General features: G+C 36.0%; 1 protein-coding gene across 1 annotated transcript; it reads left to right on the forward strand.

The window, feature by feature from the left end:
* The first annotated feature begins 4,673 nt into the window (after positions 1 to 4,673).
* On the forward strand, positions 4,674 to 25,717 carry LOC128645994 (AFG3-like protein 1). The gene is made up of 17 exons (XM_053699371.1): positions 4,674 to 4,807; positions 5,206 to 5,293; positions 8,268 to 8,333; positions 8,990 to 9,087; positions 11,354 to 11,503; positions 11,658 to 11,726; positions 12,309 to 12,433; positions 13,323 to 13,590; positions 14,442 to 14,579; positions 17,107 to 17,260; positions 19,884 to 19,991; positions 20,089 to 20,214; positions 20,380 to 20,490; positions 20,699 to 20,814; positions 21,002 to 21,202; positions 21,390 to 21,584; positions 22,485 to 25,717. The coding sequence occupies exons 1-17, from the start codon at positions 4,709 to 4,711 to the stop codon at positions 22,698 to 22,700; spliced, it is 2,328 nt and encodes a 775-aa protein (XP_053555346.1). The 5' UTR covers positions 4,674 to 4,708; the 3' UTR covers positions 22,701 to 25,717.
* Positions 25,718 to 25,977: the final 260 nt, after the last annotated feature.

Here is a 25,977-nt window from a genome sequence, read left to right on the forward strand (position 1 = left end):
TAAAAATTGTTTCACAACCCTTATCTGCCTCCTTTATAACAAGTCCCTTATTTTTAAACTCAATAAAGCCGTTCTATCCTAAGCATTGAAATTTGCATTACCCTTCCTAGAGTGACACCTATTAGTTTTCAGTTTCAACTTTTCCAAATCACTCTCTACCAATTTAATAAATGTTTGTACACTGGGGGTAACTAAAGCAGGTGTAAATTTACTTTTATTAAGTAAACCCAAGATTTCAATGTCAAACAACCACACCTGCGTCTTTACTCTCTTCCATACTAGTAGTTATATCACCAAAATATGCTTTCAATTTCAGAGTTTGGAAAACAAAAATGCAAGTCTCTCTGTATATCAAAGAAAATTACCGTCCTCATCAGGGCAAAAACATAATCCCTTTTCCAATACTTGCTGTTGTGCTGCGGATAGCTTCATATCCCCTTTAATTTGTTCCCAATGATCCACTTTACCTGCTGGAGTGTATTAAATTGTTTACAAGTATTTCCATTACCTTATATTGGCATTTTAATTAGTTTATTTAGCCTGTGGTATCCCCACCTATTCTAAAAGTTTTTGGCCTCAAGGTTAAGCTGTGTTAACACAGCCAGTAGAAGAAATTACACTTCCAGTGGGTTATAGAAGAGATAAGGTAATACAATGTTAATTGGTGATTGGTTAATAGACAGATATAAGATAAAGAAGCAGTTATATTTACACAATGTGATAAAGTAATGAGATCTGATTATACCTACAAGCTCAACCCATTTTATTAGGTTGTGGCTTCAAAATACAAAATCAGCTAATTTATATACACAAAAAAGCCTTAAAAAAGCAAATCTCATACATTTTATACTCTGCAGCTGGTAAAAAAAAGTAATTTGAAACACATTATGGAACAAACTATTTTATAGTATACTGTCCCTTTAATCACTAACGACTGTTCTAATTTACTCCTATTATTTTTCTTCATTTTCTTGCTATCTTTATTTTAAAAGCAGGAATGTAAATCTTAGCAGCCAGTCCATTTTAGGTTCAGCACCACAGATAGCACTTGCTTATTGGAGGCTTACATTTACCAACCAATAAGCAAGCATAAGCCAGGTTCTCAACCAAAAATGGGCCTGCTTCTATGCGTCACATTCCTGCTTTTTAAATAAAGATAGCAAGAGAACGAATACAATTGATAATAGGAGTAAATTAGAAAGTTGTTTTAAAATTGCATGCTCTATCTGAACCATGAAAGAAAAAAATTAGGTTTAGAGTCCCTTTAAACTGAGGAGGGAAATAATGTGACTGTGCTGCACATGCCAGATGTACGCTCCCAGGCAAGTCTTGGGGCATTCATCCTGATTGGCTACTGAGATCATTTTGAGGTCGAATATTTTCCTTTTTACAGAGATTTTCAGGTGACATCTTCTAGACAGTTTTTTTCCTCTCCAGAAAAGCTGCATCACTTTCAAGTAATTCAACATTTGGGTATCAAGTCCCTTTAAGAAACATAAGCACAAATTCCTTAATTTGGGGGTTATGGGAAGGTGAACTGATGCTATATATTCAACTATTATGTGTGTGTTTGAAATGTTTAGGAAATAATGACTCTCATGCTGTTTAAAATGTTCATTATAGAAAATTACATAAAACATATATTAAAATATCATCATCATGGGTGTGTAAAATTACTCTGCAGTGAAAGTGTTAAAGGGATACTGAACCCAATGTTTTTCTTTCATTATTCAGATAGAGCATGCCATTTTAACCAGCTTATTATTTTACTCCTATTATCAATTTTTTCTTCATTCTTTTGCTATCTTTATTTGAAAAGCAAGAATGTAAGTTTAGAAGCCTGCCCATTGTTGGTCCACAACCTGGGTTGTCCTTGCTGATTGAACAGCACCAATAAACAAGTCCTGTCCAGCACCAATAAACAAGTCCTGTCTGAACCAAAAATTGGCTGGCTCCTTAGCTTAGATGCTTTCTTTTTCAAATAAAGAAATCAAGAGAACAAAGAAAAATTGATAATAGGAGTAAATTAGAAAGTTGACTAAAATTGCCTGCTCTATCTGAATCACAAAAGAAAAAAAATTGGGTTTAGTGTCGCTTTAACCCCTTAATGACAACTGACGTACCAGGTACGTCCTGCAAAAACTAGCAGTTAGTGACAATGGACGTACCTGGTACGTCAGTTGTTTAAGAGAGTGCTGGAAGCGATCTCAATCGCTTCCAGCAGCTCTCAGGGTATTGCAGTGATGCCTTGATATGGAGGCATCCTGCAATACCTTTTAACAAGCCTCCGATGCAGAGAGAGCCACTCTGTGGCCCTCTCTGCACCGGTAACAATGGTGCTGCGTTCCGTGGGGAAGGGAAGCAAGGAGGCAGCAGCGTGCGGGCACGTGGGGGCATGCGTGGGGGTGCACGTGGGGGGGCGCGTGCGTGCACGTGGGGCGCGCGCGCGTGCACGTGGGGGCTCGCGCGCTTATTAGCCACTGACACCAATGGAAAAAATAAAAGGTTCAAAACATAAAAAATATATATATATATATATAAAAGGATCTGGCGGGGGGGGGGGGGGGGGTTGGGGGTATTGAGGGGGGGGGGCTGCTACACTACAGAAAAGTTTATAAATATTTTTTTGGGCAAAAGTTTATAAATATTTTTGGGGGCAAATTGGGTACTGGCAGACAGCTGCCAGTACCCAAGATGGCGGCAATTAAGTAGCATGGAGGGTTATAGAGCTGTTTGGTGGGGGATCAGGGAGTTTGGGGGCTAAGGCAGGGCTCCATTACAGCAGAATACATTTTTTTAAAAAATAAAATAAAAAAAACTCCTTTTATTTAGTACTGGCAGACATTCTGCCAGTACTTAAGATGGCGGGGACAATTGTGGGGTGGGGGAGGGAAGAGAGCTGTTTGGGAGCGATCAGGGGGTGGGATGTGTCAGGTGGGAGGCTGATCTCTACACTAAAGCTAAAATTAACCCTGCCAGCGCCCTACAAGCTACCTAATTAACTCCTTCACTGCTGGGCATAATTCACGTGTTGTGCGCAGCAGCATTTAGCGGCCTTCTAATTAACAAAAAGCAACGCCAAAGCCATATATGTCTGCTATTTCTGAACAAAGGGGATCCCAGAGAAGCTTTTACAACCATTTGTGCCATAATTGCACAAACTGTTTGTAAATAATTTCAGTGAGAAACCTAAAATTGTGAAAAATTTAAAGGTTTTTTTTATTTGCTCGCATTTGGCGGTGAAATGGTGGCATGAAATATACCAAAATTGGCCTAGATCAATACTTGGAGTTGTCTACTACACTAAACTAAAATTAACCCTACAAGCTCCCTAATTAACCCCTTCACTGCTGGGCATAAAACACGTGTGGTGCGCAGTGGCATTTAGCGGCCTTCTAATTACCAAAAAGCAACCCAAAAGCCATATAAGTCTGCTATTTCTGAACAAAGGCGATCCCAGAGAAGCATTTACAACCATTTATGCCATAATTGCAGAAGCTGTTTGTAAATAATTTCAGTGGGAAACCTAAAGTTTGTGACAAAATGTGTGAAAAAGTGAACATTTTTTTTAATTTGATCGCATTTGGCGGTGAAATGGTGGCATGAAATATACCAAAATGGGCCTAGATCAATACTTTGGGTTGTCTTCTAAAAAAAAATATATACATGTCAAGGGATATTCAGGGACAAATATCAGTCTCCCAATGTAACTAGCGCTAATTTTGAAAGAAAAGTGGTTTAGAAATAGCAAAGTGCTACTTGTATTTATTGCCCTATAACTTACAAAAAAAGCAAAGAATGTGTAAACAAACTAACTCAGGACAAAATTTAGAAACTATTTAGCATGGGTGTTTTTTAGTGGTTGTAGATGTGTAACAGATTTTGGGGGTCAAAGTTAGAAAAAGTGTGTTTTTTTTCATTTTTTCCTCATATTTTATAAAAAAAATGTATAGTAAATTATAAGATATAATGAAAATAATGGTATATTTAGAAAGTCCATTTAATGGTGAGAAAAACGGTATATAATATGTGTGGGTACAGTAAATGAGTAAGAGGAAAATTACAGCTAAACGCAAACACTGCAGAAATGCAAAAATAGCCATTGTCATTAAGGGTAAGAAAATTGAAAAATGTTCCGGTCATTAAGGGGTTAATGTTAATTTCATGTCCATTTTATAATTATGCTTCAGTTTATATAGTTTCCTAAATGTATTTTCGGATAGGTGGGTTGGACAGTTTTCCAGCGTGGCTCTACAACATTGTGTAACTTCTTCATGAATAAGAAACCAACTTCCTTTCTTATCGTTTCATAACCCTTGTTATTATTGCTACGACTGGTATGCAGAGTTGCCTTTATATTTCTGCTGTAACAAAGAAAACTAAATAACCCCGGAAAATATAGGCCTGCACAGCAAAATAACATATTCTTAAATGAATCTGATTATAAAAATCCATAGTAAAATGATTAACCTATAATCTTTTAATCAGGAACTGAAAATTATCGCTTAACTTTCTGGCCGGAGTTATATAACGATAGAACACACCAGGCCTTTTTTTAAAGTCCCTAGTAGGTTAACCTTAGCATGCCAGTCTCGAATACATTTCTCCTATTGGTTAGAAACTGAAGCAGTCCGTCAGGCGCAGTAAATACGTCCTCTTAGCTGTCATACAGAGTGACTTTGCTTCAGTTCATTACAGAGAGAGAGAGATGAGTACCGGGCTTGGGCGTCTGTTGTTGGCTGGGGCAGTCAGGGGACCCCGGTGTTTGCTGTTTGGTGGACTGGCAAACCGAGCAGCGCTGAGAGAGGTGTGAAGCAATACACAACATCCCATGCACTCATTCACACCAGGCTCTTGCTGAGATCTAGTCCTGGCTGCACGATGCAGTGGGATGATGCAAACAAATTGCAATTCCATTTGTTTCTTGTTCCTTTTAAGCATAGCCACAATAAAGCAGTACAAATATTTATCCCATTGGCTGCAATATGTCGTATGACCAAAATGAAAAAATAAATAAATACAACAGTTATAGGGTTAAAACTTTGACGATTCCGAGTAACGATGGAGTCAATGTTACTATAAACTTTTTATATTTGTTAACATATATAATCATATACATAACCATTCCCTTACACCTAATCAATTATTTAATTGGCTGATCAGCTTTCTGCGTGGCTTCAAAATCATCTTCTTTTTGTTTTACAGTTTGTGAAGCAGAATTTTGTTAGACACCACAGTGCTCCATGGAGACTACTGCCATCATTATCTTTATTGTGTGATAAACCACCCAAAGGTTTGTAGTTCTCTATTTCTCAATTTGACTGTTTCACAAATTTTTTAAGTATAATAATGGTTCATGCAAGCATTCTAAGTAATTTTGCGCAATAGCAGCATTCATTGTTTAATAGAAGGTTGTTTGGACTTGTGTTGTCAGTTAAAGTGGCTTTAGCTGTGTGTATACTGTAGTATTTCTCAGTACTTAGACCATGGAATAACCCCTTTGCTAACAGACAAGAAGTAACACATTTTGTAGCAATTTAATTCTTCTAAAGAGACATTTAAGGGACAGGAAACCCCTTTCATGATTTGATTAGAACATACAATTTTAAACAACTTTCCAATTTACTTCCATTATCAAATTTACTTTGTTCTCTTGTTATCCTTTGCTAAAGGAACAACATTGCACTACTGGCAGCAAGATGAACACATCTAGTCAGCCAATCACAAAAGACAAATATGTGCAGGCACCAATTAGCAGCAGCTCCCACTAGTGTAGGATATGTGCGTATTCTTTTTCAACAAGAGATACCAAAAAAACAAAACACTTTTGAAAAGAGAAGTGAATTTAAAAGTGTCATAAAATTACATGCTCTAGCTATCCAAATCATGCAAGTTTAATTTTGACTTTCTTGTCCCTTTAAACACCACATAATTACAACATTGTCTGCGCTTTTCCAATAGATTAACATATCAGCATAGTCTGGATTTTATTAGAACAGATTAACACCTTGTTTTTTGCAATTGTTTTTCAATGGCCAAACTCGCACAACTTTTCTTATCTGTATGAGCCAATCTGGACTTGAGTCTATAGATGACAGGGCTTGCAACTGTAATTGTCTTAAAATCTTCATTGGTTGACTACAGCAAAAAATAAATTAACAAAATGCAAATCAAGGAGACTTGATGAGGTTAGGCTTGTGAGGTCTTCCATGTACTTTCACTTAAATTACAGGAGAAGGGAGCAATATAAATGAAGTATTTTGGAAAGTTGTTTTACTTTGCATATTTAAGCATTTCATTTTACAGTCTCAAAATGTTTGCTGTCCCTTTAACTAGTAGATTATCTATAACTTTGCTTGAGTAATTTAATAAATCTTAGAGCGAATCTGATATTTGACTGAGCTGAAGCAGAACAATTTGTAGATTTTGCTGCCTGGGTGTCTCCAAGATAGAAACTCTTGAACTCTGACCTTCCATATATCTGAAGTGATGGTATGAGAGATACTCTTTTCCTTTTAAGTGAATGTAAATTTAGATGATAAAGTGCCTGGTTTTAAAAAATCAGATTAAAAACGGGCACTTTAATTTCATAAAAATTTACATTTCACTTGTGTTGTGAAAATACCTTTTAATCTTGACAACCGCTCCAGCGATTCCCCAGGTCGTCGCAAGCTTCTTCATACATCATAAATGACGGATCGGTCATCCTCCAATCACGGCTCCCCCCCCTGGGGGAATTAGTGTCTGATTCAACGCCGTGATTGGAGGAAGCCGAATTCCTCATTTTAGACCCAGGAAGAGGCTTTGCGACGGGCGGGGGAAGCGATGCAGCGACTGTCAAGATTAAAAGTTAAGTATTTTCATAACACTAGTGAAATGTAAATTTTAATGAATTAAAGTGCCCCTGTTTTTAATCGGATTTTTAAAAACCGGGTACTTTATCATCTAAATTTACATTCACTTTAATTAGAATTTTAAAAGGAAGTATGTTCAAAATATAAATAAAAGAACTTGGGAAATGCAGGCCTTAAAGAAAGCAACACTGAATTGTACATGACTTTACAAAAACGTTTTAAAACAAATGCCAGATCTTTCTTCTGTGTTTCCTTGTGATTGGCCCTTCCCTACTCAAAATTGAATTTGTCAGAGAATTTGTACTTTGATTTAAACCAGAGCTTGGAAAATCATGGGAGCCATGGCTTCCTTAAAGGGATACTAAGCCCAATTTTTTTTCTTTCATGATTCAGATAGTACATTCAATTTGAAGCAATATTCTAATTTACTCCTATTATTAATTTTTAGTTGTTCTCTTACTATCTTTATTTAAAAAGCAGAATGTTAAAGCTTAGGAGCCGGCCCATTTTAGGTTCAGCACTCTGGATAGCGCTTGCTTATTGATGACTACATTCAGCCAACCAATAAGAAAACATAACCCAGGTTCTGAACCAAAAATGGGCTGGCTCCTAAGCTTTACATTCCTCCTTTTTAAATAAAGATAGCAAGAGAACTAAGAACTTTTGAAAATAGGAGTAAATTAGAAAGTTGCTTAAAAATGCATGCTCTATCTGAATTATTAATAAAAAAATAATTTGGTTTTAGTATCCCTTTAAAGGGACAGGCTACTCCATTTTTTTTTAAATACAGATAATCCCTTTATTACCCATTCCCCAGTTTTGCTCAACCAACACTGTTATATTAATATACTTTTTACCTCTGTGACTAGCTTGTATATTAGCCTTTGCAGACAGCTCCCTTATCTCAGGGCTATTTACAGACTTGCATTTTAGCCAATTAGTGCTGGGTCCTGCACAACTTCACTGGAGTGAGCACAATGTTATCTATGGCACATGAATTTGCAGTGTCTATGTGAAAGCTAATATAAATGCATGAGATAAGAGGCTGTTTGTAGTGGCTTAGAAACAGGCAGAAATTTAGAGGTTTGAACGTCATAAAGTATATTAATATAACAATGTTGGTTGTGCAAAGCTGGGGAATGGGTAGTAAAGGTGTTATCTATCTTTTTGAACAATAACAATTTTGTAGTAGACTGTCCCTTTAATTTTATTTAGGGATCCAATGTTTGTGAGTTATTCACTGTGTATTTCCTCTTCGTCCCAAACATGTAAGGTTGTCTCTTAAGTACACATGGCACTTTATTTTTATATTTTTTTGTTTTATGCCTAGATTTATTTTCCAAACAAAATGCCATATTTTTCTTAAATGCTGGTATGGTAGGTAATGCTTTACATGCATTTGATTATTTTCAGGGTTTGAGAACTTTTTCCAGAAGAATACAAAGGATTCAAAACAAGGGAACCTTCCTGGAGAAAATGGTAAACTTTCATTGTGTTTAAAAAATGTAGTTTCTTCACAGTGCATTGTGGGTTATTTACTGTCAAATTAAAGTGAATGTAAAGTTGAATGAATAAGTACACGTTTTTTAAAAATACTATTAAAAACAGGGGCACTTTCATTCATTAAACTTAACACTGCAACTTTTTTTTTTTTTTTAAAATACTCTCATTTTCTTTAGTAAAATCAGACTGGTGATCTTCCACCCGCTTCTCATGCTGTTAGCACCTCAATGATGAAACCGGCTTCCTCCAATCGTTGCGTGGCCTCAAGAGCTGGACTCTCTGGGGGGGAAGCCATGATTTGAGGAAGCCGGTTTCGTCATTGCTGAGGTAAGTACAGAGGAGCTGTGGGCAGAGGATTGCTGGTCCGGGTTTGCTAAAGAAAAAGGTAAGTATTTAAATTGCAGCGTTTTTCATTTTTTATTTTAAAGTTTAATAAATGAAAGTGCCCCTGTTTTTAATTGTATTTTTAAAAACCGGGCACTCATTCATTCATTCAACTTTACATTTACTTTAACCAGCAGCTGTGTGACCCTGCGGAACATTTACAATCATACTATACAGAGTTCTGCAGAATGATCTATATTTTCAAATCCATTTTCTCTCTATTTTAAAATCTATTTCCTCTCTTTAAGAAAAAACTAAGGATTCTGGCTCACAAGGAAACAATGGGAGTAACAAGAAAAAAGATAGCAAGAAAGATGAGACTTTGTGGTGGAGAAGACTACAGAAGGTATCACATAAAACATACTTGAAATGGCTTGTTTGACATATAATGGGAGGTATTTGGAATATAGATCTAAAAAATAAAAACCAGACAGAGAAACGTTTATTTTTTTGCCACCACAATTATAAGAGGATACATTATGCATATGCACAAATAAAAATCTGATTTTCAAAAATCTACGCCAATTCCTTCAAGATATGCAGTTCCTCTTTGCTGAGTATTCCTGTTTTCTCTGAAAGCTGAGGGGCTATTAGATGGAGTTTCCAAGACTTGTTTTTGCAGTCTAAGGCAGGGCTCGACAAATCCAGGTGCCAGGTTTGGCCCTAAGTCCCCAAGACATCTTTGGGTGCCCCCTTGCTGGCCACCACCAGCGGCACCTAAAACTTAGCTTGATGCAGAAAGATCTTTTCTAGGTTTTACAACCGTGAAATACAAAACCAACTTTTACTGGAATATTATACAATATGTGTGTGTTTGTGTTATACGTAAGTATGTCATAGGTGTGACCAAAAGTTTCTGGCTCCTAGATTTTGAACAAATTTTGTTGAGCCCTCGTCTAAGGGACGTTGATGAAGTATAATTTAATAGTTATTATGTGAGAAGTTAGGGGACAAAATAAGGCAGAAACATACAATTAAACTGTTCAACCAAGTAAAGGTACTCTATGCTTTGATTTTAGGCTTACATTTTATCTCTCAGCTTATTTTTAATAATTGTGTTTTTTGTAGAATTACAAATTATACTTTTGTTTGTTTTTTTTGTTCTCTATTAACAATGCTTTGCATAAGGCAGCCATATCAGTATGTCTGAGTCTCCCGACCGTTGATTTTATGCAATGTTATCTATGCAATATTTTTATCTGATGCTCATGAATAAACCTGTGTGGATTTTATATTCATCCGTGCTCCTCTACTTTCAAGTATTCAATGTAAATACATAAGCCTTGTTATACACCATTTGCTTCTTAATCTGTAGTGTATTTACCTGTTAGAAAAAAAAACCGAGGGATTTCTCCTAGGAGATACGGACTTACATACGGACACGACTGCCTTATGCAAAGCATTATTAACCCTTTTGTGTTGGGTCTAAATTGTCTACATCCTAACAACGTTCCGATGTAAACAAATTTAAATCACACAATCTTGCATACGATTGCGATATTTCAATGAAGGGATCGGGTCAGGGGGGCGTCCCTATGATGCAAGGCATGCCCTCCATGCCACAATATCAATCTGTAAGCGCAGTTGACTTCAGTACAGCCAAACGGCTAGGACGTTCCAAGCCAGACGCAGTTAGGACGGCATGGAATGTTCTAATGTCGAGAAAAATTTAAAAGAGTAAAACCACAACAAAAAAGAAAATAACACAAACCTATAGGTTCTGTGGCCAAATAAAAAGCAACCTCACACAAGATTGCTGCAGGTTGCAAACTTGAGCTCAGGCAATAATTTTACATCGCTGCCACCATGGTTTAATTTTATTCTACTGCATAAATTTATTTAGATTTTGTGTCTCTAACGAATTTTTTACAGAAGAATGCAACAACATAAAGGTTTATAATTCAGTAAGCATTCCCCCACATGGTCGTCATCTGCCGTAAATACGTTGTACGGATGACGATCGTTGATGATATATTAGGCAATACGTAGCTTTGGTATTCACTGGCAGGTAACAGTCATTACACACAGGAGGAACTGCATCTTATCAGGTGATAAACACTTGATCAGTGTACTGTTCCTTCCCAAAACATTGCAGCACAATTTCATTGCTGAAATATAGCTTTAGACCAATTGCTGACATTGTATCATAGGATGTATACTTTGGTAGATATATATTTGTCCACAGCACTGTATCTTTCAAAATATTTTATTCTCTGTACATAACAGGTATACAAACAGCTGTTTGTATACCTGTTATGTACAGAGAATAAAATATTTTGAAAGATACAGTGCTGTGGACAAATATATATCTGCCATTGGAATTGGGGGGACTTGGCAGGACCCTTTCTTCACATGTACTGCACTCCTGAGTTGCTGTACTAATCATTGTGTATATACTGTAGGATGTATACTTTGAATAGTCTGTTATAGAGAGGAATATGATAGACAAGTGTGATCGGGATCAAGAGTAATCATTTAAATGTGTTCTCATCCTAGATTAGTATAGTAGTCTAGGCCTGCATCTATCATTATGCTTTATGTGCTAAACACATCTATATATACACAAAGTTGCTAGAGATACTGACACTAATTTTGTACGCACTAACCTACAGGGAGACTTCCCATGGGATGATAAAGATTTCCGCTACCTTATTATTATGGCTGCTGGAATTGCTGCTGGATTTATCATGTTCTCTTTGCGAGACCCAGGAAAAGAAATCAACTGGAAAGAGTTTATACACCTGTACTTGGCACGAGGCATGGTGAGTATTGTGAAATCTTGTCAGCTTCTTACATTGTTTTTGCAATCAAAGCCAAGGTATGATCTGTATATAACTCTCTCTGATAATAGGATGAGTAGCTGTCTTGCACCTGAAGTATTGTGGTTACCATAATTTATATCCCGTCTTATTGTAGGTGGACCGTCTGGAAGTTGTCAATAAGCAGTTTGTAAGAGTGATACCTGCAGCAGGATCCAGCTCCGAGGTGTGAGATGTATTTTGTGTAACTGTCCATAAGGGCAATAACAGGGGTAACTTCTTTCAGTGCTATGCAAATTTCATATTTACTTAAATGTTATTCTGAACATCATTATGTCAGCACTTTAGCAGATCCCAACAAATCGGACATAAATTTTCAATTTTTATACACTGCATCATAAAAATCTGAGGTGTATTTTTAATAAACTGCTCCCTCTCTTTCAAGTGCTTTTTGTTTGGTGCAGTTGGATTACCAGCACATCATTTTGCAGATGATCAGGCAAAAGCTAGTCTGTGAAATGTGTTAACATTCCCTCTTTCATCTGCAAGAGTTATTCATTTTTTTCTTTTTTTTTTTCTTAGCAATTCTGTCTTAAAAAATAAGTCTTCCCATAAATGCTATACATTTTATTTAAAATATTACCCAGAACTTCTCTATGAGGCTGCCAGAAAAAAAATATAAGTTCCAACCTACAACTTTGGATTGTGAGCCACTTGCAAGCAGGGCCCTTGTCTTATTTTGTGCTATATATATATGCTCTTGAATTGTAACTCTTATTGTAACTGTTCTTTTTTTTTTTGTCCACAGAAATATGTGTGGTTTAACATTGGCAGTGTAGACAGTTTTGAAAGGAACCTGGAGACTGCACAACAGGAGCTGGGAATAGAGCCTGCCCAGCGTGTGTCTGTTATATACTCCGCAGAGAGTGATGGGTGAGTTTTTAGCAATAGAAGACTTGCAGATATGTTAAGGTGCATCTGGGCTCTGTCTCTGTTTCTGGTAGAAGTGCAGCTCCAAAATATCTTTGAAAATAAAGGAATTTTAAAGGGATAGTAAAGTCCAAATTAAACTTGCATGATTCAGATAGGGCATGTAATTTTAAACAACTTTCTAATTTACTTTTATCATAAAATTTGCTTTGTTCTCTTGGTATTCTTAGTTGAAAGCTTAATCTATGTAGGCTCATATGCTAATTTCTAAGACCTTGAAGGCTGCCTCTTATTTGAATGCATTTGACCGTTTTTTACAGCTAGAGGGTGTTAGTTCGTGTGTTCAATATAGATAACATTGTGCTCATGCACTTGAAGTTATTTAAGAGTCAGCACTAATTGCCTGAAATGCAAGTCTGTCAAAAGATCTGAGCTAAGGAGGCAGTCAGCAGAAGCTTAGATACAACGTAATTACAGAGGTAAAAAGTATATTTCTATAACAGTGTTGGTTATGCAAAACTGGGGAATGGTAAATAAAGGGATTATCTATCATTTTAAACAGTTAAACTTCTGTTTTAAACTATATATATATATATATATATATATATATATATATATATATATATATATATATATATATACAGTATATATGCAGTTTGAGCTAAACATATGTTGGAAACCAAAGGTAACTTTGTTATTGTTCACACAACAGCTAACACATTCAGATTATATGCATGTGTCTATTATGAATGTGTTTAGTATAAGTCTAACTCAAAAGGCAATATACAGCTATAAATGTGCAATAATTGTGCATAATAATGAAGACTGCATTAAAGAAGAACCAGTAAAAGTACATAAGGTATATTTTTCTACCATTCACATCTCTCTACAGATCGTTCCTTATGAGTCTCATACCGACACTTCTGCTAGTAGGATTCTTACTATTCAGCCTGAGGAGGGGTCCCATGGGTCCAGGAAGGGGAGGCAGAGGAGGACTTTTTGGAGTGGGTGAAACAACTGCCAAGATGATGAAGGGGAACATTGATGTGAAATTTAGAGATGTGGCCGGATGTGAAGAGGCAAAACTAGAGATCATGGAGTTTGTGAACTTTCTTAAGAATCCCAAACAGTATCAGGAGCTTGGTGCCAAAATTCCCAGGGTAAGAACTGGAGGTGCAATAATGTGTTACCAGAATCAGGTTGTGGGGTTGAGTATCAGCATAAGCAAGATGTTGGTAATACACAATTAAGTTATAATCTGTGGGATGATAAAGAAGCTTGAGTTTTGTGTGATCTCTGTTTGATTTTTCAAATATCCTAATTAAATGATCACTTTTATCTTGTGTGGACTATCTCTGAGTACCATGGCACATATATAGTGGGTATGCCCAATAATTCGGCCCAAATGGAAGCTATGGCGAAGGCAACATTCACAATGCTGGATGTTATTCTTCCAGTGACACCTGAACTGTGGCTGTTCAACAACATCCCTAACAAATTGCCAACACATAAAAATAAATTGTTGTTCATATCCAGTAACTTTATGAAGAAACTTCTAGCCAAAAACTGGAAAACCAAAAGTTCCCCCACGCTGGTCCAATGGTATAATCAATTCCATCATACTTTGGATTTCTAAGAATATGCATAATCCAAAAATAAAAAGGGGACATTTACATAAAAATGGGGGACACATTTATAACTCAAATACACCAACCAAGGACAGTTTAGACCCTGGACAATCAACACACTATGACTCTAACAACTTTAGTTATATACCGAATTATTTGGGCGAAATTAGCATGGCATACTCTGACAAAGTTATTCTTTTCTTGTTCTTTTGTTTGTGTTTTGTTATGTCACAATGTCATCTTATCACCTTATAATTGTTTACCTGTGTTAAATTGTATGAGGAGATATTAGTGCATTCTTGTTGACATTGCATTCTTGTATTTCTTGTTCTTAAATAAAGCTGAATTAATTTAAAAAAATTTAATCGCTTTTATATTTTCAGGGAGCTGTGCTTACAGGTCCTCCAGGTACTGGTAAGACCCTCCTTGCAAAAGCTACAGCAGGAGAAGCCAATGTGCCATTTATTACTGTAAATGGTTCTGAATTCCTAGAGATGTTTGTTGGAGTAGGACCTGCAAGGGTAAGCCTGTAAGATATAGAGAAGGAAAGCTATTTTTCAGTCACCTAGATTACATGTTTTGCGTTCCGGTTTTAACGCTGAAAAAATGTCCATTTCAGTGTAAAAACAGGAACGCAGCCATTACGAGTCTTGTCGGTATAGCTGTACTGCAAGCATTTTAGCCTGTAATGCATAGTCAGTCCCACACTAAAAAAAAATTACGTGTTTGTGTGGGATTTCCATAGCGCTGTTATTACAGGTTGTGTGGTGAGGCTAAAAAGCCTTGCGTTCCAGCCTAAACCGACACGATCCGTTGCGCTATCTGAGACCTGTAGTTATGAGTTTTGTGCAAACAAAACTCATAACGAAAATGTTACAAAGTACACTAACACTCATAAACTACCTATTAACCCCTAAACCGAGGCCCTCCCGCATAGCAAATACAAAATTAAATTTATTAACCCCTAATCTGCCGCTCCCGACATCGCCACCACTAAATAAACGCATTAACCCCTAAACCGCCAGCCCCCCACATCGCAAAAACTAAATTAAACTATTAACCCCTAAACTTTAAATTAAAATTACAATATCCCTATCTTAAAATAGATAAACTTACCTGTGAAATTAAAAAAACTAAGTTTAAACTATATATTAAACTAACATTACTATTATACTAAAATGAAATAAACTACATTACGCATTAAAAAAACACTACTAAAAAAAATTAAATCTACAATTACAAAAAATAAAAAATACTAAATTACAAAAAACAAAAAATACTAAATTAAAAAAAATTAAAAACACTAAATTACGAAAAATAAATTTATCCAAAATAAAAACAATTACACCTTATCTAATAGCCCTATAAAAATAACCCCCCCCCCAATAAAAAACAAAAACCCTAGCCTACAATAAACTACCAATAGCCCTTAAAAGGGCCTTTTGTAGGGCATTACCCTAAATAAATCGGCTCTTTTCCCTGTAAAAAAAATATAAAGATCCACCGCCCAACCAACCCCCAAAAATAAAAAACCTAACTCTAACAAAAACCTAAGCTACCCATTGCCTTGAAAAGGGCATTTGTATGGGCATTCAGCTCTTTTTCCTCGCCCTGAAAAGGGCATTTAAATGTAATTGTTTTTATTTCGGATAATTTCGTTTTATTTTTTTTTAATTTTAGTATTTTTTTATTTTTTGTAATTGTACATTTATATATTTTTTAGTAGTGTTAGGTTTTTTTAATGTTAACAAGAAAGGGAGAAGAAAAAGGGGCTATTAGCACTCAAACCTACCAAAAGAGGTATAACATAAAACATGCTTTACAGGATTTAAAACAGTTTAATGATGTCCAGATAAAGAAAAGTGATAAAGGGGGCAACATAATAATTTGGCCTAATGGTATGTACCTAGAAGAGTCTAAACGACAACTACAGAATGCCAACAATTATAAAATCCTTTTAGGTAACCCCACTTGTTATTTACTTCTGTTGTACAATCGACCGTCACTGTCACTCCTGTCACCTGAAGCTGACGCTTCCTGTTATCAGCCAGGGGAGTGACATACGTTTTTTTTAAAGGGAATAGGTATTTAATGTGGAATTCAGAGTAATCTCTGTTTTTTTAACCTTGCACAATAGAATTTAGTTTTGTTCTACCTCTTTTGGTAGGTTTGAGTGCTAATAGCCCCTTTTTCTTCTCCCTTTCTTGTTAGTATTTACTGTCTCAAAACAAGGGGTAGCGCTAGTTCCATAATTTTGGTTCCTCTTCCTACCAGTTCTTATACTTTACGTAGTGCCAGTGACTGTTACACATTTTTTCTATAGGTTTTTTAATGTGTAATTTATTTAATTTGTAGTTATTTTAATTTTAGTATAATAGTAATGTTGGTTTAATATATAGTTTAAACTTGTTTTTTTTTTTTTTTAATTTCACAGGTAAGTTTTTATTTATTTTAAGATAGGGATATTGTAATTTTAATATAAAGTTAGGGGGGTTCTTAGGTTTTGGTGTTAATAGTTTAATTTAGTTTTTTGCAATGGGGGGCTGGGGGTTTAAGGGTTAATAGGTTTATTTAGTGGAGGTGATGTGGGAGGCCAGATGTTTAGGGGTTAATAATTTTTTTAGATGGCGGCGCTGTAGGGGGCGGCAGATTAGGGGTTAATAACCTTATTTAGGTGTTGGGGGTGGCTGATTAGGGGTGTTTAGACGTGGGGTTTATGTTAGGGTGTTGGGTTTAAACGTAACTTTTTTTTCCCCCATAGACATCAATGGGTTTGCGTTACGGTGTGATTTGTCTATGGGAAAAGCGTGCACAAGCACGTCAAAGCAGCCCTTGGATTTTGTGTGGAATGGAGCTCATCACCACCATATCGCACGCACAAGGCAGCTTTTAAAAAACTTGTAATGGCAGCGCTATGGAGGGTGAAATAACGCAACTTTTGTTGCGTTCATTTTGCACCCTCTATAGCGCAAATCTTGTAATCTAGGTGATAGTTTGTTGTGTGAAAAGTTTAGCAAACTCTCAAGTATTTCTTTCTATCCCCTGCAGGTTAGGGATATGTTTGCAATGGCACGGAAAAATGCTCCTTGCATCCTCTTCATAGATGAGATTGATGCAGTTGGCAGGAAAAGAGGACGAGGGAACTTTGGAGGACAAAGCGAGCAGGAGAATACTTTAAATCAGCTATTGGTGGAGATGGATGGTTAGAGATTTGTGTATGGCACTAAGCCTTTGGGTTTAAGCAGAAGTTTTTTTATATAATATTTTTAGCTATCTAAAGCACAAATTAATTGCATAATTTAACATTAAATGTATTTAATTATAATTTGTGCAATAAAAATACTGATTCATTTTAGCTTAAAGGGCCACTAAACCCCAAATTTTCCATTCATGATTCAGATAGAGAATACAATTTTAAACAACATTCCAATTTACTTCTATTATCTAATTTGCTGCAATCTTTAGATATCCTTTATTAAATAAATAGCAATGCACATTGGTGAGCCAATCACATGAGGCATCTATGTGCAACCACCAATCAGAAGCTACTGAGCCTAAATAGATATGCTTTTCAGGAAAGAATATCAAGTGAATGAAGCAAATTAGACAATAGAAGTAAATTAGAAAGTTGTTTAAAATGGTATTATCTATCTGAATCATGAAAGAAAAAAATTGGGTTTAATGTCCCTTTAATATTGGCTAAAATTTTAGCCAGGTGGTCATTTAAAAACAACCGGGCGGTGCATCCGCTAAAAAGGTCCTGGGGTGAACAGTGTGTGTGTATACACACTCATTTGAGTTATAGTGGAGATAAAAGCATGAGATTAAAATCCTCCATTTCATTAAAAGTAAGAGACATAGAATTATTTTATAGAAAATTAGCAAATCTAGTTAAGTATCCCTGTTTGCTTTTCCCCAGACGTACTCTGTTACCAATGCAAGAGGGAACTCTTGGGAAGATATGCAAATTAGACCTACAATATCTCACGCTGTTTGCTTCCACAACACAGCAATCCCCTTCATGGGGTGGATGCAGCAATAAAAAAACACTTCTGGACAATTGTTTTGAGTTTTTTAACTCTCGTCACAGAAGAAAGGTTTTAATGTGCTGCTCTGTGAACTTGTGAATAATTTAAATGAGTATTGCTTTTCCTCTGGCAATAAACTTCATATTTCAAAGCCACTTTATTTTCTGTTATTCAAAGGGACATTTTAAGTTTCGCATTATTTGACTTTGAGGACTGCATTATGTTGTCTTTTAAAATGTGCATGTTTCATTTATGAATATTTCAAATTAAAACACTGTAATGCAGTAATAAAATGCTCTTAATTTGTTATAGAGTATTTAGTTTATTTTCCTTGCAAACTATTTATATTAAACTCACACAAAGAGGTTTAATAGCAAAGTTGCTGTTTCTAAGCAGAACATGATTGGGCAACCATGTCCTGTTAGGGTTGCACTTGTTTATGAGTTGAAAGTAAACTGTTTTCACTCTTGCACTAACCCGACGAGTGCAAAAAGCTGAAGTTAGAATATCACATTCGCGTTCACGTATTCCCCCATAGAAGTCAATGGAGGGAAAAAACACCCTACTCAAACCTGATTGCATATTCTCATGTACGCTAACCCTACATGAAAATATAAATATTTCACAGTCAAGTTTTCTTCACATAGCAGAATATTTTCTATTTATTCATAAATAAATATTTCTATAAATATCTGTTTTTTGGTTTTATATATATATATATATATATATATATATAAATATCAATTTAGAAATACTTAGAACATATTATGCTATGTACAGTACATTGCAATGTGAAATATTTACAGTAAATACTGTTAAAACCTTTATTAAATATGAATATTGCATAAATAAATGGTTTAATTTTTTCATCTACTTAACTACAAAGGATTCCAATGCATATATATATATATATTTATGTATGTATCTCTGTTAAAGCCATTTGCCTGCCTGAGACCTCATATCTTTTAGCCCTTATAACTTTTGTGTGCAATATTTTTTCATAATTATTTCTGTATTTGTTATTATGAGTGTAACTGCACATTGTAATGTATTTTTTATATGTTTTGTGACACTTTTTAGTTTCGCAAAACAGTTAACAAGATGTCTGAGGACGAGGTAATCAATCTAGCGTAAATTGCAATTTTGCTCAAGCGATCGCGATTACTTTCAACTCGTAATATTAGCAGTAAGCCCAACACACGCAAACACCTGCGATAAATCCCCCCCTTTTACGCTTACGCGCAAAAGTTTGCTCTCCACTCCCCTTTTATGGGGTTAAACACACCTACATATCAAGAAGCATTAGTGCAATAACAGCATTCTAACAAAGTAGACTATTTTACTTTTGATTACCATATCGCTTTAGATTTAGCTTATTTCAAAAATTAGGATAGAAGCTGCAGAAACAAGGTAACATTTTATTGACTCCCTATATTGTAGTACTCAAATAAAAACAATAAAAAAAAATTAAACTCAATGCATCACTCTAGTTTCATAAATATATATTTTTTATCATAGATGCAGGTCTATAAGGGAATTTAGGATTGCAGTAATGGGTAAACCTTCACTCTGAGAATCCTAGACCTGTTTGTTTTGCACTGTTGGATTTTGGTTTTTAGGACCTGCAAGCTTACATCTGTGGTCATCATACTATTGAAGAACTTAACATAGTAGTTAATCTTTATTCTGATAGTTCTGCATCATCCTACTGCTTTTTATAGATAATCACTTTCTAGCTTCTTCTGCTGTTGTATCTGATGTAAAATTAAAGTAATCCTTTCCGTTTCCCTTCTTTAGGTTTTAATTCCAGTACAAATGTTGTGGTTCTGGCTGGGACAAATCGACAAGATATCTTAGACCCAGCTCTGTTGAGACCTGGTCGTTTTGATCGTCAGATTTACATAGGTGATGTGCCTAATCATTACTGCAGGAGTTTTTTTTTTGTTTTTTTTTATCCTTGAACATCTCATCTTACAAACATATTTTTTTTCCTCATTACTAGGTCCCCCTGATATAAAAGGTAGAGCTTCCATTTTTAAAGTGCATCTACGTCCCTTGAAGATGCTGGAGAGTCTTAATAAGGATGCCTTGTCTAGAAAGCTGGCAGCTTTGACTCCTGGGTTTACAGGTGAGTGGATGCACCAGCCATTTATGGAGGAAGAGGTTTATTTGGTTGAATGTTAAATGAATGCGTATTGGTAAATGGACCCGATTAAAAAAAAAAAAAATGTATTTATATGGCTAAAAATATATCCAGTATGGCTAATATTTATCTCTGATGCTGCTTTAATAGGTGCTGATATTGCCAATGTGTGCAATGAGGCTGCATTAATTGCTGCTCGACATCTGAATGAATACGTTGTGGAGAAGCACTTTGAGCAGGCTATTGAGAGAGTCATTGGAGGTTAGAAACATGGGGGACTCACAAATAATACATTTTTATTGTAGGGAAATGCACTCAAATGTACACATGCAGCGATAACTACAGACACTTTATTGTAATACTGTAATTTGTTTTTATAGCAGATGTGCATGTTAACTCCAACATTGTCTATATAGTGTGAGATGACATTTGTCACCTTTCTTTTTGTAAATTCTATTATTTCTTTCAGGACTAGAAAAGAAGACTCAGGTCTTGCAGCCAGCTGAAAAGAAAACGGTGGCTTATCATGAAGCTGGACATGCTGTAGTTGGGTGGTTCTTGGAACATGCTGATCCACTTCTGAAGGTTATTACAACCGTCAAAGCTTTTTGCAAAGCATTGTCTTGTTTTTTTTGGAAGCTCTAATAACTAATATTTTCCTGTATATTTTAATCCTAGAAATAGCTAAACAAAATTTTCTATTTTTTTTTGACAGATAAGTGACTCTGCCCAGGATCAGTTGTCGTAAAAAAAATTTTTTTTCTAATTTCAGGTGTCTATAATTCCTCGGGGAAAGGGTCTAGGGTATGCTCAGTACCTCCCAAAAGAGCAGTACCTATATACTCAGGAACAGTTGTTTGACCGCATGTGTATGATGCTTGGAGGTCGTGTGTCAGAGCAACTTTTCTTTGGTCGCATTACCACCGGAGCCCAAGATGACCTAAAGAAGGTCACTCAAAGTGCATATGCACAGGTGAGGCATCCATAGTGTATAAGGAAATAAATATAGCTTCAGACAAAGTAAATATGTTGATGTTAGGAAAATATATGCTCCTTTAATGCTACAATCGGTGTTTGTACAAAGGTAAATATTTGTAATATGTTGCTTACTAACTTGTTGCTCTCCTAGCACATAATTCATTCTGTCGTTTGTCATGTAGATAGTGCAGTTTGGGATGTGTGAGAAGCTGGGCCAGGTGTCTTTTGACCTCCCCCGTCAGGGGGAGATGGTGACAGAAAAACCATATAGTGAAGCTACCGCCAAACTTATTGACGAGGAGGCCAGAAAACTAATTAGTTCAGCCTACGAGAAGACTTTGGAACTGTTGACGCAATACAGAGAGCAGGTGGAAAAGGTGAGGAAAATTAGGAAAATGTTCTAGACTTATATGCTTCTGTATTGCCACCACACTCAGTGGGTAATATGTATTTATATTGTGAACAGAATCAGCTGCTAATGTGTATTACAAGTTGACAGCAATGCAAACGAGAGCTGGAAAACATTGCCCTCACAGTTCACATAAACCGCAATGTAAAGAAACTTTTCAGTGCTGTTTTTTTTTCTAACACCCCACTCCCGCCAACTTTACCTCTAAAATACTGCCTAGTGCAATTATTTTATAAAAAAATAAAAAAGCTACAATTTTTATTTTTTAATAAAATACACTACACTGTATTTTGGGGGCATTTGGGGCACATTTATAAAATTAACTAGAGATCTGATCTATGGTTAATTTTACAAGCGCTAATCACTACCGTGAGCTCGCGGTAGCAATAACCAGCCACTTGTAATGGCTGGTTATTTATTGCACGCTCCAGCAAATAGGCAAATTTGCCAGTTTGCAGGCACATGATAAATTAGCGCACCACTTGTAATCCAGTCCAATTTGGAAGTAAAAGGATATAACAACTCAAAATTAGAAGACTTTTGTGCAATATTGCAACAAATTATCATACTAACAGAGGTTGAACATATTCTGAATATATTACAACCTTGTTTCCTGCAACTGTTTTTCAACGTTTAGACTCCCTCCACCACTTGCCCTTTTTAAGAGGAGCCAATCCTGATCTGTTGTTGGAATAGATGAAGCTCGTCGTTTTAGCAAATGTACGTTGTTATGCGGTATCTTATCTGAACTGAGACAAATTTAGAGAGATGTGGCAAGGTTAGGCTTGTGTATTGTATACTTCCAATGCTCAGACTTGAGAATTACAGGAAAATAAATAAATTCACATATTCTATTTTCTGTTAACAGGTTGCCAAACGCCTTCTGGAAAAGGAAGTGTTAGAGAAATCGGACATGATTGAGCTGCTAGGTGCGCGCCCTTTTCTTGAGAAATCAACTTATGAGGAGTTTGTGGAGGGTACTGGCAGCTTTGAGGAAGATACCTCACTCCCTGAAGGTCTCAAGGACTGGAACCAAGAGAGAGAAGAAGAGCAGGAGCCCAAAAGACAGGGGAATGCCTCTTAATATCCCCCATCCCTACCACTGAAGCCCAAATGTGCTTGCCTCTATGGTAGGGGCAGTAACTCAGGGACGGTAGCAGCCAGTTAAGGGACCACTTATCTCAACATCACTGCTGTACCTCTGTGACTGTACCATCTGTGCCTCACAAATACCTATAGACTGGATGATGTCCTTTTGATAGCACTTTTATACTGTGCCAGAGGAGGAGCAGTGTCAGTGAGGGGCAGGAGCATTGCCAGCAACTCTGTGTTAGTAGCACTCAAACAAGTGTACGTTACCGTTACCCTTTAATGTTATACAATGTATTATAGAAGACAAATGTACTGTAGAACATGTTTGACTTAATATGAACATTTTGTTTAGGGTATATTGGGAGTGTTCTTTTGGTAGTTCCATTTGTGGAGGGACTTTTGGACTGTTGGCGTGTGTTTGCATAGAGAGGTGTGGTATTCACATATAATTATTCTCTCAAGTCAGTCTAATGATACTGTCAATGAGATGGTGACAGTACTACTCCAGATACTGATATAGTGACAAAGCATTTTTTTATTATTATCATTTGGTTAGAAATTAATTACTGACATAGTGACAAAACATTTGTTTTATTCTTTGTTTAGAAGTTAGCTAAGGATGTGTAAAAGGGTTAACACAAATTCCATCTTTTATATAGGTACAGCTCTCAAATGAATCTTGTATACTGACTGGCTGCATCGCTAGTTTTCAAAAGTCGCCTTCTGTTAAATGAATATAATGTTACTATGCACTTGTTACAGTGTCTGTATTTGTGTTGACATTACGGACAGTTATGTACTGCAATATTTTACAAACATTGCAGCACATATTAAGGGCCCAATGTATCAAGGGCCACACAGGGGCTCTAAAAATATTTTTAATGCACAATTTTGAACCTACTCTCCTCTTGCAGACTATGTGCAGCAATGGTTGTTACAAAATGCAGTTCATGGTAATGTTTACTGGTCATTGAAAGGGACATGAATTCCAAAGTTTTTCTTTCATAATTTCAGAAAGATAATACAATTTTAAACAACTTACCAACGTACTTCTATTATCTAATTTGCCTACTTCTCTTGGTATCCTTTGTTGAAGACGCAGTAATGCAATATCTGGAGCTAGCTGAAAACCATTGACTAGAGACCAATATCTGCAGCCTTCAATCAGCAGCTTCTGAGCCTACCTAGGTATACTTTTCAACTAAGGATACATAAAGACAACAAAACAAATTAGATAATAGAAATAGATTGAAAAGTTTGTGTTTCACGTCCCTTTAACTGATATAACAGCATTTATCTTTAGGCCTCTCCCATTTTATTTTGGTTGATCTGAGAACATAATTTGGAACACAGCACAGCTTGTCTCTAACTTTAGACTCTAATGAGTGGAGTTTACAGCACAGCATGGGATACAGTTTTACCTCTTAACTTCAAGAACACATATCTAACATGTTTAATGTTGTGTGAGCTGCATCCAGTCGGTCATGGACAGAGTAGCTAGAATCCTATAGCATCAAACAAGAACATGTTGAATGTATCCTGTGTACTTTTCACATAGTCACTTGTTTCTCTCATTTTAGCAGTTATCAGAAAAACATTATTCTATCATTAGAACTGGGCAGCAGTCCCAGTCTTCCACTGCAATGTTTAATTCAGACAGATAAGCAGTCAGTATATTGCAGCCTTCGTGCATCTTTAAATGACTTATAGGTTGCTATAGTATCTGAGCCTTTCTGATGCTGTGTAGGTTCTATCTGTGGTGAATTTACAGTGATAGCTCTGAAATTCCAACCACTGGCCCTTCACACATCCAACACTCCTGTAAACTCATGAATAAATGATATTTCTTCTAGGATACAAGGAACACTGTTCTGCTTCCTTACAGTGGCAGAAATAATTTATAAGGCTGAATTGCTCATTTTATTTCTAATTGACTGCACAGGAACAAAAGAGGATATCCCAGACTTTCACAGAAAAATACTGATTTCCAGAACTAAGTGACAAGTCCAGAAATGCAATTCATCAACAAAGGCTATTGTATAAACCAAACATTGCTTGTTACTATTCTATTCAGCCTGACTTTAAATGCAACGTTTGTGTTAGTGATTTATTTCCAGATTATCGGTTATGTTAAAAGGATGAAACATGAATTCCTTAATTTCCTGCTCCATATGCAACTGTATTTATAACAACATTTCTCAGATTTTTTTTGTTATGCTTTTAGCAGGAAAAAAAATCGGGAAATCTTAAAGCTTTAAAAAACGACATCGAACTTTGTATGAGTGTATTGTCAGTGAAACATTTCTGTGATTTATTCATTGTGTTTTTTTTTTTATTTTTTAAATTCCAGATCACATATAGGGCTGAAATGATTCAGACATAGGGGCCGATTTATTACATGGCAGGCGGACTTGACTCGCTGTAGTGAATCATGTCCGCCCGACATTGATAAATGCTGACAGCATACACTGTCGGCATTTATCATTGAACAAGCATTTCCAAAGAAATGCCGCCCCTTGCACATTCGCGGCCGCTGCTTCTTAACTCCTGGTTCTGGCAAACCGGAAGGTTCGCGCAGAATAAGCAGCATACGCTGCTTAGTAAATCGGCCCCATACACTTTTTTTCATCAGTTGTTTGGTATTGTTGTCCGTAGTCATTAACTGCACTAAATTTACACATAAAATGTCTTCTTTTTTCAAATGAACAAAAATATATTTATTTTAGTCATGAGGAAGACAGGTGTTTGTTTCTGTGTCATTTTATCACAGATGTAAAAAGACTGAAATATGAAACACAGGATTGCATTTCTCAAGTGACAAGTTGTTGCTTCATTCTCTTTGTATTCATCACTTTATTTGAAAGCAAATATTTATGTCAAGAAGCATGTATTAAAAATAAAGATTATTTTATGATAGTTCTGTATGTATTTGCATGGTTGGCTTTTATGTTGGACATTTGACATCATTCTAGTTGCTTTCTCATTAAAAATGTTTGTCACTCTTCAAAATATTTTTCTTATAATTCTTCTTTTTAAAGTATTTCCCATTGGGGTTTTTTTCTTGGCTTTTATATTCATAATATTGTCTGCTCTTGCAGTTTTAACTCTTATGCTACTTTACCATTTTTGTAGAGAGTCACGTGTGTGCATTGCTTCCTTTATGCCTGTCACTCGTACGTCCTTTATTTACCGCAGTGCTTTATATCAAGGTATTAAAGGAACATAACCCCACACATTTTTTCTTTCATAATTCGGATAGAGCAGACTGT

This window comes from Bombina bombina, chromosome 1 (assembly GCF_027579735.1).
Source record: "Bombina bombina isolate aBomBom1 chromosome 1, aBomBom1.pri, whole genome shotgun sequence".
Classification (NCBI taxonomy): domain Eukaryota; kingdom Metazoa; phylum Chordata; class Amphibia; order Anura; family Bombinatoridae; genus Bombina; species Bombina bombina.

Bases quoted from the DNA above. Each gene is read 5' to 3' on its own strand.
- LOC128645994 (XM_053699371.1), top strand. From the start codon at position 4,709: ATGAGTACCGGGCTTGGGCGTCTGTTGTTGGCTGGGGCAGTCAGGGGA. The intron at 9,088-11,353 runs GTATCACATAAA...ACTAACCTACAG, and splicing joins GGTGGAGAAGACTACAGAAG to GGAGACTTCCCATGGGATGA. The intron at 20,491-20,698 runs GTTAGAAACATG...TATTTCTTTCAG, and splicing joins TATTGAGAGAGTCATTGGAG to GACTAGAAAAGAAGACTCAG.